This window comes from Rattus norvegicus, chromosome 9 (genome assembly GCF_021556685.1).
Source record: "Rattus norvegicus strain SHRSP/BbbUtx chromosome 9, alternate assembly SHRSP_T2T, whole genome shotgun sequence".
Lineage (NCBI taxonomy): Eukaryota > Metazoa > Chordata > Mammalia > Rodentia > Muridae > Rattus > Rattus norvegicus.
In genome coordinates, this window is record NC_141542.1 from 125,520,474 (window position 1) to 125,537,427 (window position 16,954).

Here is a 16,954-nt window from a genome sequence, read left to right on the forward strand (position 1 = left end):
TCCTATGAAAGCAATAATCATCTGGTCTTCAAGGACTGAATTTGGATCTTTTCCCAGGATAAGGAGATACGTGTGCAGTCCTCTCTGTAGATGCTACGTAGCAGCAGTGAGCTGTAACTCTAGTCAATCAATCTCAAAAGGGCAGTACTCTACCGCTGGATGGGATGTCTAGTAGGTCAGGTTATAATTTCATCTTAAAGCATTTTCATGGGTTTATCAGCCCCTTCCTAAGTCACAGAGAATATATGCATAACATTTTCCACACTGGTGGTTTAGTATGTACTCCTGTTTGAGTCTGTAAGGTCTCTCAGAGGCTCGTGCTTGCCGCACTTGCTCTCTAACTGGCGGTGCTATTTTAGGAAGCTGCAGAACCTTTTGGGATAGACCCTACCTGACAGAAGCTGATCGAATTACTAGGGACGGGTTTTAGAAAATTAGACCCACATTTAGCCTCCTCCCTGCCCCACTTCTGTCTGCCTCCTGCTCTGCCATGTCATGATCAGTTTCTACTACACACTTCTGTACCCTTGGCTTTCCCCAACGATGGGAGGAAAACATGTGCCAAGACACATCGCTGAATGCCAGAGAAGAAACCATCACAGTTCAGACTAGCTTAGGAAACGATAAAGACAGAGAGAAGTGTAAAGAATTGAACTAGGCACAGTATCCTGAGGATGTCAAGTTCATCAAGAACTGAACGGGGCAGGTGAGAAAGAAGTAGGCAAACAGGTAGTGAGGCTAGGTTTCCAGATTTCAGGAGGATGTAACAGTTGGAAAAAAATACATGAGAACCTGCAAGTGAGTGAGCTCTTGCAGGCAAGAAATAGTAAGTCAGAAGACAGGTAGCTAGGTCCCTGAGCTACACAAATAGCAAATAAACAGAAAATAATTAAAAGGGCATGAAGACAGGCGGGGTCATGGTTGGAATATGTAATAACTCCACGTGCCTATGTTTTAGATACTTAGACCCCAGAGGGCAATGCCATTTTGGAAGGTGCTGGAAACTTAAGGTAAAATGAGTAGAAAGAAATAGGTCATTGGGGGTTGGTCCTTAGGCGTATCCTATCTCTGGGTGCTGACATTACAGTCTGTGCTCCTGATTTAGTCAAAGAGTAGATAACCCCCTTGGCTGCACCCTCTTGCCACCATGATTTAATCTTTGCTGTGAGGATGTAAGCGACTTCTCCATTCCTTCCTCACCATGACAGCACCGGCCCTCTGAAACTGAACAAAATAAACACGGCTGCCTGAAGGTGTTTGTGTCAAGTTTTTGGTCACAGTGGCCAAGAGCCAGTTGACACAGGAGGAAATTAGAGCAGCATAGTGCCAGAGAGGAAAAGAGGAACTCAAGGAATAGACATTTCAACAAAGTCAACTACCAGAGCTCTAGTGAGTCAAGGCAGAACCTGTCCATGAACATGACTCTCAGGACTGAAATAACTGAGAGACATGAGTGAGAGTCATTTCATGCCGTCTTAGCAAGAGCTTGTTTTTAAAGATAATTTTTTCATTTTAGTGAATACATTATACAGCTACTAAAGTACACAACTACACTGTGAGCAGATATTTACTGATAAGTCATTTGAAAATTGAAATAATTTTTATGGCTTTTCACCATCATGAATAACCTTAATTGTCATTTTCAGTAAAAGACAACAATTTGTTCTGTTTTTTGTTATTCCCAAATACAAAGTATTCTTCAATCTTATGGAAGAAACACAAGTGAATCTTAGTATCCTAAAACACTTTAAGCATTCTAATTTTGCACAATTATTATGCAGAGACCTTTTTATACTTCTTGCTATATTTTTTAGGCAGAGACCACACATGTGTCTCAGCTATTGTCTAACCCCGAGCGCGTACTTCTCAAGCCAGATTTTGCCTCTTCCTGTGTATCAAAGGCCTCTAGCCAGCAGCACTGTAACATATAATTTGATACGGAAATTAGTTCCCTTTCTTACATTATAGAAAGTTAAACTCCATCATGCACATGTGTTTTCTACTTCAAATGACTGACACCACACCCATTAGCTATTTTTGCTGGCCTCACCCCACTCGGGCTCCTCCAGCTCATCTTAATTTTAGCAATCACAATTCTCTCGTCTAATTAACAAAAAAATTGGGTCACTGCCTCAGTGGCCTGCATTCAACCTTATTTTGACTGGCAATTTTGTAAAACCGCCCAATTATCTCCCCACTTCCATACCCCGAATAGTATTTTTTGTTCCACGTAGCATGATCTCTTCCTCTGCCTCCCTTTGCTCTCATTCCTGGTTTGTTTGGGGGTGTCGTGTATGTGTTTCACATTTCTGTATTGCACTCATGTTTAGTAGTGCCCATTGTGCTTTGTAGAGCTGATGCCTTTAGAAGACTCTTCTCTGTTTCGAACACAACTCTTCATTTCCAAAAGAAACTATTATGAAACGTATCTGAATACCCTTCTACATGGAAGGCCTTAATATGTTCAATTAAAAAAAAAACCTCTATTTGCCTTGAAAATCTTGCTATATTCCAGCTTCAAAGGATAGACTTTGTGCAACAGTGTTTTAAGAGTGGGTCTTGAGTCACTGTCAGCATATCCCTGATGAGCTGTGTCTCCTGCTGAGGAAACCCACATCCCTTGAGCTTATGTTGCAATGGTGGCAACATTTCAGTTACATACAAACCTTTGCTGCATTTAGTGAGAAGCATCTCTGGCTCTGACTGTCCTACTTCTATCAATTTGCTAATAAGTCTGGCAACTGTGTCAACTTGTTCCATGTTCCCTTAAGATTTCTAGGACCCTTTGTCTCTCACATCAATGTGTTGACATATTCCTATACTCTGCATTGAACACTTGAGCAGCTTAACACAATGCTGGCACTGTTTTGGGCTTTAGTGTTACAGTGCACAGGTGAGTACATGTTTCCCACTATGGGGCAGGTGGCACCCTTCATCTCTCAGGGCTATCACCTTTATTTGTGGTCATTCAGCAGTAACTATGTATTACTATACATTTCCAGCAGTGAACAAGGGACAGATTGCTTATAGTTCACGCACCTAAAGGTACAGATTGGATTATGCAAAAGTACTCTGTCACTATCAAAATTTGAGAATATTCAATGTGAAGTCTAATTAACATCTTCCCAAGATATATTATGCCATAAATCTCATTATTTTGCTGATATGTCAAATTTGAATCCGATGACTTTTTAATCATGGTGGATTTTAATTTGTTTGCTTATAAATAAATTAATAGGAAGAAACCACAGAACTCGCTCAACATATAATGGTCGTTATCAGAACCTGCATATCTCTACCAGGCTGGAAGTATGAAGCGCTGTATAGACTTCTGAAAAGGGCACTGCCATTGTCTTAGGGCACACATTGTCCTCAGATCACTGGAAAGTATATGCACAGTGTTGCATTTGTCTACTGGATGCTACTTATCTACTATGTAGCAACCAGAACAAATCATAACAACAGTCAACCAATTTTTGATGCTCACAGCTCTTGAGGCCCAGTTTTGAGACAAAAACAATATCAATAGTGTGTCCCTTCTCTGTGAGTAAAACCTGTGGATATCAACAAGAAGCACATACACTTACATGTGCAGGAGCTATTGTTGGTTGGTCCTGAATCGGGCTAAAGGTTGGCCACCACAGCATGTCATATGCCAGCATTAAAAGGGGTGCATGACTACTCAACAAATAGTAATGCTTCAAACAGTGGCTCTGACAACCTCACCATTCCAAACTTAAAGACTTTTAATAAACATTCAGACTATTACCAAAAGCAAAGCTCGGATGTAACACTAGAAACCTTCCTATTTGACACCAGGGTATCCAGAAATTGACACAGCTCTGGTAAAGAACTGTGGTAGAAGGGAATCATACTATATCTCACATTGGCGACAGCATCCACGTGGTTTTACCCACATGAAAAATTCAAGACTTAACGGGGGTTGCGGTAAAAATAAAAAACAGCAGAATGGTTACTGCGCCTACCCTGGTGTGTAGTTCTGGCTTCAGCAGGGCCATTGAAACTATTGCTAATTTATCTCAACAGCTCCATGCTGTCCCCAAGTACTTTCTGACCCACTCTCCGTGAGCCGTTTCAATGTGGCATCCTGTCAGGCCGCCCCACCCTCACTCTTAGCTCTCCTGATTGGTTTCCACCACGCCAGGCATACACACCCAAATTCTGTGGTGGCCCTGTGTGTCCCGCAACCATACACTCTCTTGAACTCAATTAAGTCACCACATGAAAGAACACATCATACAATATCCTCTGATCTAATTGATAAGTTATAATTTGCCCATCTAGACAACACAAAATCCTGTACACACCCGTCCCATAAAAATAGTCATAACAACCTGTATCTATATGCAGAGAAGAATCATAACATCCCCTGCCATGTTCTCCCAGCTGCCTTCTCCTCACTCCTGCCTCCTCTCATCCTTCCTTCTCATCCAATGACAGACCTTGTTCTATCCTGTACCTACCTTCACCTGCATGATGACATCATCCTTCATATGGGGTCATGGAGATTTTTGCCAAGGTTTCATAAATCTGCTCAGGACAGATACTATGTAGCAATGTTTGGGTTGCCTGCAAAGAAGACCATAGAGGCCATTTGTAAACCTGTGAGTGTTGTGCCTACATTGCAGTGGAAAGCCCAGAATGTCTGAGGTGCCAAGACTGTGAGAAAAGCTGCAGGCATGCAGTGGGCCAGCTCAAGAGAGAGTCTTTATATGCTGCAGGCAGTAGACATGAAGAGATGGGACCACAGAAGGCTGCTAGAGCTCAGAATATCCCAACATGGGGCTGCCCTGTGCTCTGGGATTGAGTTCAGCCATTCCTTGCTCTGTTTCCTTCCCTCCCATTTGAAAGGGAAGCTGTTACTTTGTATCATTGTAATATTAGAATTAGTGATGCAGTATTTATAATATGATGGGGGTCACTGCATCTCAGAACAGACTTTATTGAACTTTTGAAAATGTTTAGGGCGGTCGATGCTTAGAGGTTTCTTGGAAATTACCTGGTTGAGGTTTTGAATTATGAGGTAGCCATTAACCATTTAGGATGAGAGTGGAATATTAGTATTTTAAAAGTGATACGTTTGATTGTCAGATTGACAGGTGTGGAACTGTGGTCACTAATCTCCTCTGTCAATGTGACTAGATTTGCAGTCACTTGAGAAAGTTTCAGAGAAGTTTAACTAAGGGGAAAAGACCCACTGTCTTGGTTTGTGTTACTATTGCTGTGATGAAACACTGTGACCAGAAGCAGTTTGGAGAAGAAGGAGTTCATTTGACTTACGCTACCTGAATCATAGTCCATTGAGGGGAAACAAGGCAGGAACCTGGAAGTGGGAGCTGAAGGAGAGGCCATGGAGGGGCACTGCTTACTGGCTTGGTCTCTGTGGCTTTCTTGGCCTGCTTTCTTTTAGAACTCAGGACCCATCCCATATGTGGGACCACTCACAATGGACTGGAACTGTCCTCATCAGTCACTAAATAAGAAAATGCCCACTGGTGTGGTGATGCACAGGAGTTGCTGGAGGAGGCAGAAGCAGGAAGACCACAAGTTCAAGACCAGTCTGGGCTACACATTTTTCAGTCGGAGGGTGAACCAGGAGGATAACGACTGGACTGTAAAAAAAGATGAAAGCAAGAAAAAGAAAAAAGAAAAAACAGAAAATAAAACAACCTGTAATGGTTATAAAAGAAGGTGGAAGAGGAAGAGGAGGAGGAGGAGAAATAAGAAAATGCCCTACAGACTTGTCTGCCTATAGCCAGATCTTACTAGGTAATTTTTTTCAATATGGGGTTCTTATCTCTCAGATGTCTGTAACTTATATCAAGCTGACATAAAAACTAGCCAGCACGCTCACCCTGAATGTAAGTATCATCATCCCAGTGAGGCTTCCACCATGGGTAAAAGGGGAGAGAGGAAGAAGCAAGCAGAATGCCAGCTTTTGCCCTCTCTCCTTCCTGACTGTAGACACGATATGACCAGTCACGCCAACCCCTCCCCCCCCCCGTTATGCACTCCCATCCTAACAAACAACATTACCTCAATCTGTGAGCTCAAACAAACCCATCCTTAAGTGCTTCTCTGAGTATCGTGTACCACAACAACAAAAAAGTAATCACTACAAGGGCTCATTTGATAATTATCTCCCATGTTCCCTTATTACTTGAGTTTTGGTTCATGAAAGAACAACCAGGCTAGGTAGAAAATTCTTTGACTCCCTCTTTGCACCTCGTATCTCTTAGATGTTGTTCTGTTCTGTGCTGGGGATAAAAGCGTCCATGACTAAGCCTGGTGCCGGCTTTGTTTTCTGCTCTTTAACTGATTTTATACTTTTCCCAGGGATACTCTTCAAAAAATACTTTTGAAAGTGCATTAATCCTCTTATTCCAGGGAAGTTTTCTGAATTGTGTTTTTTGTCATATTCTTATTTATCCCTTGATAATTTGATAGTTCATATACGCGTACAATGTATTTTAGTCGTATTCACCCACACCCCTTCCGGTTCCTCCCAAATCACCTCTTCTGAAGCCCCTCCCGACTTTATGCTCATGCTCTCTCTCTCTCTCTCTCTCTCTCTCTCTCTCTCTCTCTCTCTCTCCTCCTCCTCCTCCTCCTCCTCCTCCTCCTCCTCCTCCTCCTCCTCCTCCTCCTCCTCCTTCTTCTTCTTCTTCTTCTTCTTCTTTCTTCCGCTGAGTGCAGTGGGTGCTATGCATGGATGTGGGACCACCTACTAGAACATAGTCAACTTACCAAGGGCTCTGGAGGAGACTGAGTCTCCCTTCCATCAGTGATCAATACCTTCCCATCTACTCATGGTTATTCATAAGCTTCTTCCCCGTTCATCCGGAATACTAGCTGGCTCAATTTCATGCAGGTCCTTTGCAGGCAGCCACAGCTGCTCTGAGTTTAGTAACAGCACAGTTTTGTCCAGAAGATGCTGTTTTAGCCCAGTCATCTTAGATGCCTGTCTCTTATATTCTTTCTGCCCCCCCCTTCCAATAATCCCTGAGCCTTGAGGGTAAGATAGACATCCCATTTAGGGAGGAGGAGTGAACATCACTGGTGGTGGTGGTGTGCACGTTGACAAGTTGTAAGTGTCTCTGTGAACGTTTATCCACTGTGCAAAGTTACTCCGCAGATGGGGACAGATCTGCACTAATCTATGGGTACAGAGATACGTGTTAATATTTTAATACTATGCCCATTTAGCAAAATTAAAGTCATAGACTCACCCCTAGGGCCTATGTCCTCCCCAGCTACATGCTCTTGAGTTTCCTCCTGCAGAGTAGTTTTAAAATCCAACCAGAAGGCTATCGGTTATCCCCGTAACATTCATACCATTGCTGCATCAATGTGCATATCTTCCAGGACAGTCGTTATTATACCTCACGTCATTCACAGCTGAGTAAGCACGCTGATGACTTTCCTCCTACAGAAGCCTGCCCAGCACCGCTTGATACTATTAAAGCCAACCAACAAGCAAGGGAGAAGCTACTAGGTCAGGATCAGCTTGATTCATCCAAATCCAGTGGCCAAAGTGTGTGATGCTTGCAGCAATGGGTCTCACTGTCAAGTCTGTTGGGTAACCCAGAACAGTGTCAATATCCTGCATTCTGCGGGCAGGAGTGGGGGGGTCCTCTGGAGCCTCCTTTGATTGCATTATGTCCTTTGATAATTATTCCAATTTGCTGTTTTGTCTTTATTAAGGATTGAGCTTAGGCTCACATTGGGAAGTCTTTGTTTATTTTCAATATACTGCCTTTTCTCTCCAATACTTCTTTATCTGTTATGCCTCTATGTTATTTATTTCCTTATAACATTTTATTTTTTCAAGTCCCCTCCTTTTCTTCAGTTCTGCCCATTTCCTGTCTCACTCCAGCAGTTTCTCCGTGATGTCCTCTGTTCTCTCCCTTCTTCTGCGGGTTCTTACCGTGTGATCTCCCTTTCTAGAAGTAGTCGCATTGTTAGCTACTTGATTGACTGATAATGGACTTTGAGGTTAAATACTTAATCTTCTCTGTGACATGTTTCCCCAGGTGAGTTGTCTTTCCTTGCCAGAAACTTGTGGTGGCTCTTGCTTGTGTTGACCTTGTGTTTCTCCTATTTGAATAAGTTGGATTTTCCTAGAGAATTGCAAAGTGTATTGCTGTGGAGGAGGTGGAGGGCAGTATCCTAGCTATCCAGGTTCAGTTGCTGCTGCTACACACTTACAAATCTTTCTTTATAACACAATGCATCCTTTGGTGATCAGCACCAAGCTTTCTGCTTCTCCGTTTCTTCATGCATGGCTTTACATGTGGCCTACAGGACTCTGAGAAACACTTCAAGAATTTTCTGGTCATTCGTCTTCCTGTATCTATACCACTCCTAGTCTCTCCAGAGCATCTCTATCTTAGACTAAAGTCTGGCCTTTGGGGAGGTGAGATTTTGTAGCTCTACTCGGGTCAGGTCCTTACGTGACTCTTCTTTTACCTGTGATGTTGTTACAGCTTCAGACCTTAACTTCAAGCCTAACTCTGACGCGCGAGTTTGTAGAATTCCCTGCTGCTTTTACTGAAAATGTAGCCTGCAAGTGTTGCTTTCATTTGCTGTAGTGCTTTGGTTGCTCAGAGTGATTCCAAGAAAAGGGGGAAGCCTTCTTCGTTCCTATGAAAACCAGTCCTGTTAACATTTAGAAAAAAGTTCCAGCCTGGCGTTTTGCTCTGAAGCTGGTTTAGCACACAGAAGCTTGGTGCATTCATTTGTTTATCAACCAAGTCTCTCTTACGAGGGAAAGGATAAAGCCAAGCATAGGTAAGTTGGTTCACTTCTGGCCTAAGTGCCCAGAAACCTACCGAACGGTCTGTTCTGAGAGAATACGAAGTCCACTCGGATGTTACGTACCAGACATGGCTTTGAAGATTCAGACGTAGTAGCTTCTTCAGGAGTTTTGTTGCCACAGCCACCACCGCTGCCACCGCCATTCCTTTTACTAGTCTATGATTACCCATGTCACAGAGCTGAGAAGTGTCAGTGGTTAAAAGTCTCTCATGTCTTCACAGAGGAGTTCACTTCCTAGCACCTCTCTTGGGCAGCTTACACGCACCTGTGTCTCCAGCTCAAGGGGACCTTGAGGCCCTCTTCTGGCCTCAGATAGAGTTTGCACACACGTGTGTGTGTGTGTGTGTGTGTGTGTGTGTGTGCAAGCGATTGATTTTACAGACCCAGCAAAAGCCTTTTTTCATTAGAATTTAAGCACAAACCCTTCAAGTTTAATGGATTTAGGTTAAAAGTCTTCATAGCGAACGTTATTAATTCAGTAAGACTTAGAGTATTTTAAACCAACATCCTGCATGCATACTAACTCTTCAAGTTAGTAGCATATTCCCATGATGCTGTAGATAACCCGAACAGAGAAGGAGACAAAGGGGCCAGATTTATAAACCAGGGTACTAGTAACCATGTCCCACATGAAATCACAAGCATTAAATTATGTTTCTAGAATCAATCATGCTTATTACCTACTCCCCACATCCTGCCCATTTAAAAGCTTTGCCATTCATAAATAAATAAAAAATAAATACTAAGTGCTGACTCTTACTAGACCTGGTATGAATGCAATGGATACTGTGAGGACCAGAAACAAAGATGGCTTCCCTCTCAGATGCCCCTATTGCACAGTGATGAGATTAAAAATTAAACAACTACCCAAGTGAGGTCAAACTGTAAGGTCTATTGCTTAACCATTTTGAGGACTTGTCTCTGTTTCCCTGGAAATGTATTGTCTAAAATCAAGGTGATCCTTTGTCCACAGATGGGAATGAGGACTTTCATGGACTCTAGGGTAGAGGTGACTGCCACACTTAGCACCTCCATCAAAGCCTGTCTCATAGATCAAGCTGGATTCCTGAACCTAGAATGTTTCCCTTTGCCTACCTTCCTGACAGCATTATACACCACCACCCCCATACTGTTTCCTAATTAGATGGATGGCCAAGAGGAAATCAGGTCTCTCCTTAGTGAATGTAATTCAAAGACTAATGCCAAGCAAGTCTTCTCAAACATTCCAAGAAAGTAGTTGACATGTGCGACCTTTAATCTTTCTGCTCCTAATTAACAGTCTCTCCCTGGCTGTCACTTGCCTTGGGGCTGTGATAGCGTAGTGATAAGAGGTTCAGCAAGGCACAGTCTAGAAAGTTACAAACCAAGATGAGATTAAAATGAAAAACTCCTATAAATTAGGCAAATCCTGGGAATCCTGTCTCAGCGAAACAACCAAAAAAGTGAGAATCCAGCATAGGGAGATTGCCAAGCTGGTGGGAAAGATGTACACGACTTACTCAATATCCCAGAAGTCAGATTTAACTCTTCATCTCTTTGTTGAGTGAGGGAAAGAGTAAAGTTGTATATACATTCTCCCTGAGAACATCTCTCTGCATGGTGTGGGAAGAGAAGAACATTTGAGAGGGGAAAGAAAGAGAAAGAAACAAACACTCCAGTCCAAAGGATAGAAAATGGCAGCCCAAAGCTGGGTGCTGTGGCAAGAACCTGGATTCTCAGCATTTGGGAGGCAAGGCAGGAGAGTACCTGAGCTGCTTAGTGACAGCCCAGTCTACCCAGTGAGACTCGGTCTCAAAAAAATGAAAACAGAAACAAAAACATAGTAGCCAGCACAAATGATGGAGGTGATTGTGAACAACGAGGATTGTTTCCAGACATTCCAAATCTGTGGTGTAGGGATCTGGGGGTTCCCAACAGTATCCATGGGGCGCTTGTGTTCTCAACTCATTAAAAAGATGGGGGCCTGTCTTCCCTGAAGCAGGAAACAGTGGAATTCTCCAGTGTTTAAGGCTGGAGTTGGAGGCAGAAAGAGTCTGATTTTTAAGTACTTAAGTTCATGGGCATGGTGGAAAGGAAGGATACACTTATGATTTATCCAGCAGAAGAAAGTTTCCTCAAGTTCGATTTTCTCTTTACCTGGCTTCTTCATCTACTCTGCCAGTGTAAAGACTGTGCCCCTTGACAGAAAAAAGCAGAAAGATTAAAGTTGGAGAGCTTGCTACTTTGTCCTTCCCGTTCTTCCTTCTCACTGCTCCTCCTCTTCCTCCTTCCTCACCACTGCTCTTCTTCCTCCCCTTCCTCCCCACTGCTCCTCCTCATCCTCCTTCTCCTCCTTCCTGACCACTGTTCACCATCATCATCACCCTTCCTCTCCACTGCTCCTTCTTGTCGTCCTCCCCCTTCTTCATCGTCTGTTCACATTAAATCATCTGGATCAAGGCTTTGCACTTACCCTCTCCTCCTTACTTCAAGTTTTGTGTTTTAAAAGACCTTTAAAAAAATTTTAAAGGCCTCACTTCATTCCAGGTTTTAATCATTCTCTTTCAGCTCTTCTAGAATCTAGACCTGGTTCTTAACCTTCCTGATGCCACAACCCTTTAATACAGTTCCTCGTGCTGTTCCATAACTCTAATTTGCTACTGTTGTGAATTGTAATGTAAATGTTTTGGAGACAGAGGTTTGTCAAAGGGGTCAAGACCTACAAGCTGAGAAACTCTGTGCTCCTACTTGTTGGTAAGCTCCACCCCCACAGCTACCTGGCAACAGCCAGGTATGCTCCACCCCACAGTTGCCTAGCAACAGCCAGCTGTGCCTGACTATATAAGGGGCTGCCTGCCCACTCCTATTCCTCTTCTCTCTTACTCCCCTTTTACCCCTCTTGCTTTGTTCTTCGCTGCTCTTACCCCTTCCCCACCCCCCACCCCCACGTGCCATGGCCGGTGGCCTTTCCGCTCTTCTACTCTTCTCTCATTAAACCTTTCCTGGTGGAACCATGTCGTCTGAGTGTGTTCTGTCCAGGCGGGGACAGAAACCCTAACAGTACTTACTCTGCTCTTCCTTGATTCTGGCTCTGTTGGCTCCGTTGGCTCCACTGGCTCTGTTTAAGACACAGTTCCTTAGTTGGAACAGCTTGTGGTACTCAGTCTTGCTTTCACAGCATTCATTTCTGCTTTTGTCTTCAGCTAGACCACTAATGTCATCGTGATCAAATGTATGGTCCTGCTTTCCTCCTTGAGGCAGTGCACTTTAATGTTATCCTAGTCTGGAGTCACTGGTAGAGTCCTCAGGACCCTAGATTCAGTCCCTAGTACAGGAAGGAGGGATGGACTGATGGAAGGACGGATGGACGGATGGACAGACGGACGGACGGACGGGGAGTGGAAGGGAAGTAAGGGAGGGAGGCAGTCAGGCAGACAGAGGGAGGAAGGGAGTCTCCTCCATCTTATTCTTCTGTTTGTCTTTATTCTTTTTCCATATTTTATTTACCCTCATCCCTTCTTCTGACTTCTCCTTATCATCTTCTTTATTTTGTCCTCATTCTCTCAGATTCTTAATTTTTAGTTTTCCTTATTGAAAATGAGTCACAAGTGAAGCCTTGTGCTTCATGCTTAGAACTCCAGGTACTAGAGAAGCTGAGGCAGGGAGATGACAAAGAAGCGAGAGTATGAGAGGGGAGTGTAGGGGAGAAGAGGAGAGGGGAGGGGAAGACAAGAGGGGTAGGGATGGAAGAAAAGAGGAGGGGAGGGAGAAGGAAAGAGAAGAGGGGAGGAGAGGAAAGGGGGGAGAAGGAAAGAGAAGAGGAGAGGGGAGGAGAGAAGAGGAGAGAGGAGGGGAAGACAAGAGGGGTAGGGATGGAAGAAAAGAGGAGGGGAGGGAGAAGGAAAGAGAAGAGGGGAGGAGAGGAAAGGGGGGGAGAAGGAAAGAGAAGAGGAGAGGGGAGGAGAGAAGAGGAGAGAGGAGGGGAAGACAAGAGGGGTAGGGAGGAAAGAAAAGGGGAGGGGAGGGAGAAGGAAAGAGAAGAGGGGAGGAGAGGAAAGGGGGGAGAAGGAAAGAGAAGAGGAGAGGGGAGGAGAGAAGAGGAGAGAGGAGGGGAAGACAAGAGGGGTAGGGAGGAAAGAAAAGGGGAGGGGAGGGAGAAGGAAAGAGAAGAGGGGAGGAGAGGAAAGGGGGGAGAAGGAAAGAGAAGAGGAGAGGGGAGGAGAGAAGAGGAGAGGGGAGGGGAAGACAAGAGGGGTAGGGAGGAAAGAAAAGGGGAGGGGAGGAGAGGGGAGGGGCAAAGAAGAGAGGTGAGAGGAGGAGAGAAAGGGGAGAAGGAAGGAGAGAGGAGAGAAGAAGAGAAGGGAGAGGGGATCGAAGATGAGAGTTAGCTGTAAGGTGGGCACAGGGTATTTGCCTGTCATCCTAGTATTAATGAGACTGGGGCAAGAAGAGTGGATTTCAAAACCAGTTGGCGCTACATAGTGAGACTGTATCAAAAGAGGGACAGAGGGGTGGAAGAAGGGAGGGAGGGAGGGAGTAAAGGGAGAAGGGCACATCTCTCTAGCCCTCAAGAGCCTCCTTACTGGAGTCAGGTTTTCCCTTCTCGGCTTCTTCCTCTACCTGTTGCACAATTAATTATATACAGATAATTCATGTGACAGTACACATTAGAGGACAGCAGTTCCATTTTCATCCTCACAGAGTCTCCATTCACAAAGCATGCTATGCCTACATAAAGTGTGCAGTGGTTTTTGTATATTCCCTAAATTGGGCAGCCTTCACACATTCTTAAAAGAAATTTCATCCTTCCAGTCCTGGCAACATTTACTTTCCATCATGTCTGACCATCAAGCCTGGCATGGCCGTGAATAGTCTGTGTGCTGGGCCCATGGAGTCTACTGTCCGGACATTTCATTATAAATGGATGTAAAGATATTAAACATATCTTTTGTATTGGGATTATTGCAAATTATTTGCCCAATTACAACATGTATCAATACTTGATTTCTCACGGATATGCTGCAGGTGTGTTATCTATTCTCTAGGAAGATGCTAGGGTTGTTTTTTCCTTTTGTCTGTTGTAAATATTACCTCTCTAAGAGCCTTTGTATACAAATTTCTGTATAGACATTCACTTTCATTTCTCCTGGACTAGACCCAAAAGTAGAACAATGATATCACGTACTAACATTTGCTAAGCATTTAAAGGTAAGTAAACTGACCTCATTAAAGGCAGCAGCACTCATTCATTCAGAAGAAAACTCTCAGATTTGACCTTATTTGTTGACAAGAACAAGAAAAGGGTCTCTATGCTCTGAAGTTCCAGGCAGGTCCAGACGTTACAGAAAGGCACGATCGTTTACGAAGTTCACACTAAAGAACCACATAATCAGGTCACGGAAAAATTATCCTCCAAACCTCATGCTTTAAATAAGTTGATGGGTTTTTTTTGTTTTGTTTTGTTTTTTTGTTGTTTTGTTTTTGTTTTTTGTCCTGAGACACACTGGTGGGTATTCTGTGGTCCATGCAGTACCCACAGGGTACAGGTGAGCACACCTTCTTGCTTTGCTCCCTCACACCCCCTTGGCAACACTGAAGTGCTCCTCCTGTTGTGACTGGAGATTTTGACTGAGAAAGCTTAACTTCGATCAGTGTTCCTTCTAGAGAAAACCCGCAAATAACAAGGCCTTATTTCCATTGTTCTAAGTAAGAACGGAAAGGGGACGAATGAGCAGAGAATGTGCAGCTTCTGTTATTTTACTGCTGGGTTCCCCAGGGTTTCTGTGCACCTGTCACGTGACCGTTGTATCCACTTATGTTCACACATCTTTAAAATCAGGAACCGCTTCTCCGCTCCCGGTGCCACAGAGACAACCAGGCATTCTGTGACTTGCGAGCTGCAGGGATGAGTACCCCTTGTGGACTCCTCTGTGGCAGAACTTAATCACCCCCATATGTGCTGTGAGGTGAATCAGTACCCAAGACTTCACCAAGATAATGAAAGGGAGATGTGTCGGTTTGCTAGGTCAGTGACACAAAAAGCAAGCCCCCATCTGAGCTCTGTGCTAGACAAACGCAGTCAAACACCTGGGCTGGGAGTCCCCCTGGGTAATAATCGTCCACGGAAAGATTTGATTTCGGCTTCACGTGAATGAAACTGGAAAGTTTCAAGAGGAGAGTTGTGAGCAGATCGCGGCTCACTCTCCCTCCGCCCCCAAGTCCTGTGTTTACTGCCTGGCTCGCACACTTTGCCTCTGCAAATTATAGGAGAAGCTGGATGCTTTCAGCTGCACATGCCAAATCAAAGCTGACATGAATAATGAACTTAATTTTCCATAAGGACATTCTGTTTGGTGTCTCGGCTACTAAGGTAAGCTAATAGAAATTCTGGGCTAGAATTGGAAATGGTCTTTTCGAGCTTGGCTTCTGCGTTGATCTATCGCTTTTCTTTTAACGCTCTAGAGCTAATTTCACATTTTATGATGCCTATGAATTGGGGGACAAAAGTCTTATAACGAGTTTTCCCACCGTGCTCTCTTGAGATGACTGCTTATGATACCAGAAGGGTGGGAGAGAAAACGCAGCTTTTAATAAGAACGATACTGTGTGGTCTTATTTTTTTTAATCATCTGTGCTACATACGAGTGAGTTTAGTTAAACAGGAAGATACTTAGATTCAGCCATGATTGACTAAATTATTTAAGCGCTGATTGTTGATGTTTATCATGATGTAATACAAAATTAACGGCGAGATTTGTTCTCAGGGGTATCTCTACATTGCATTGTTTTCCGAATCATTTCATTTCTAAGTATGTGTTATTCTAGAAGAGATAATAATGTTCAGCTGCTAAAATTACTGCACAGCTTCGGTTTAGGTGGATTTTATTTTGTGAGAGTAGGTTTTTAAAAAAGCGGCATACTTGGTAATGTGATTTTTTTTTCCTGCAACTTTCTTGATTGTCCATGGCTGCAATGATTTTAGTACATGTGGAAAATGTAGCTGTCCCCAAGTTCTTGGAAGTACAAGCCATCATAACTGAGACCTTTGTCACTGCCTTGGCTAGAATATCTCATAAACAAGAAATGGAGAAAGGGTCACCAGCTTGGCCCCACTTGGCAATTCTGCTTTGTGTGTGTGTGTGTGTGTATGTTTAACACAGGGGATCTGCTTCTGTTTGCATCTTCCCACAAACCCCTGAAACCATCAAGGGTTTATCAGGATAGAGAAGAAATTGTGGTTAAGTCTATTGGGATGGCAAGGGTAGAAAATAGAACCAGGATTTGTGTTTGCAGTCATTCTGGGCTTGCATTGCTGTGTCATCTGAAAATCAGTCTCCCAAAGTAGGTGACCTCGAACAGTATTAGAAGGTCTACTCATAAACAGCCAGAGTATGGGGAATTTTGGAGAAATAGAAAGGAACTGACTCCCACCCCCTTCTCTCTTCTTTCCACCCTGATTTTCTGCATGGGATGTGAACTAGGGAATCCCAGGTTTTGTTCACTGGGACTCTAAACATCACAATGACTTTACCCGCCAAGCTCTCTCACTTCCTCCCTGTGGATTCTGGACTCTGCTGGCTCTGGAGTACAAACAAGATCCTAAGACTGTGAACAGGGCTGTTCACCTACCAGTAGTAACTTAATACTACCTAAAATATGATCAAGGCCCACCTACAAACTTTAGACACTTCCTTCGAAGTGTCTCTTTACAAGTTTAGTTAAGAGTGTGGAATTTTAGTCTCTCACAGTCGATTTTTACAAAACAACACAACCACACATGTTACCTATTCATATTGCAGTTTAAAATATGTTCAGCTTCACAGATACCCAGTGTGTGGAAAGTACGAAAATGGTGACTTGTTTGGGATTTGAAAAGCATTCACTTTCCTCCTTTCCTACACATCTTGCTCACATCTTGTCTCTAAACTTTCCTTGTTTATCCCAGGCATGGTTTTCACTTCTCGGTCCTAGTATTCCCTCTCATCCCTTCTCTCCAGTGCCTCTAATTCAGAGCCTATAGATGGCCCATGTCCATCTGAAAGTGCTGGGAAATGGAAAACAGCCTCTGTCGTCAGTAAATTTTTGCACTCAGTTTCCTGCTGTGGATGGAGCCAGGCTCACACGCCCCATGGCTTTC

At 43.7% G+C, this 16,954-nt stretch overlaps 1 protein-coding gene and 1 long non-coding RNA gene across 39 annotated transcripts in view; one reads left to right on the plus strand and one right to left on the minus strand.

Annotated features, from left to right (window-relative positions):
• The window catches only part of Dlgap1 (DLG associated protein 1), an 870,386-nt gene that overhangs the window by 583,787 nt on the left and 269,645 nt on the right, over positions 1-16,954 (plus strand). The window contains exon 1 of one of the 34 annotated variants that reach the window (XM_087567570.1): positions 14,638-15,187. In XM_087567570.1, coding sequence (XP_087423696.1) covers positions 15,137-15,187 — 51 coding nt within the window. In that variant the 5' untranslated portion in view covers positions 14,638-15,136. 34 annotated transcript variants of the gene reach the window in all.
• LOC120094814 (uncharacterized) overlaps positions 1-16,954 on the minus strand; it is a 216,293-nt gene that overhangs the window by 172,928 nt on the left and 26,411 nt on the right. The window contains exons 3-5 of one of the 5 annotated variants that reach the window (XR_015629901.1): positions 14,040-14,190; positions 11,886-11,935; positions 9,251-11,015 (exon numbers count right to left, since the gene is read on the minus strand). The exons of 3 other annotated variants lie outside the window; for them this stretch is intronic. This is a non-coding gene — a long non-coding RNA (uncharacterized LOC120094814). Of the gene's footprint in view, positions 1-9,250; positions 11,016-11,885; positions 11,936-14,039; positions 14,191-16,954 lie in introns of those variants that run through there. One more of the 5 variants, XR_015629898.1, reaches the window with a different exon arrangement.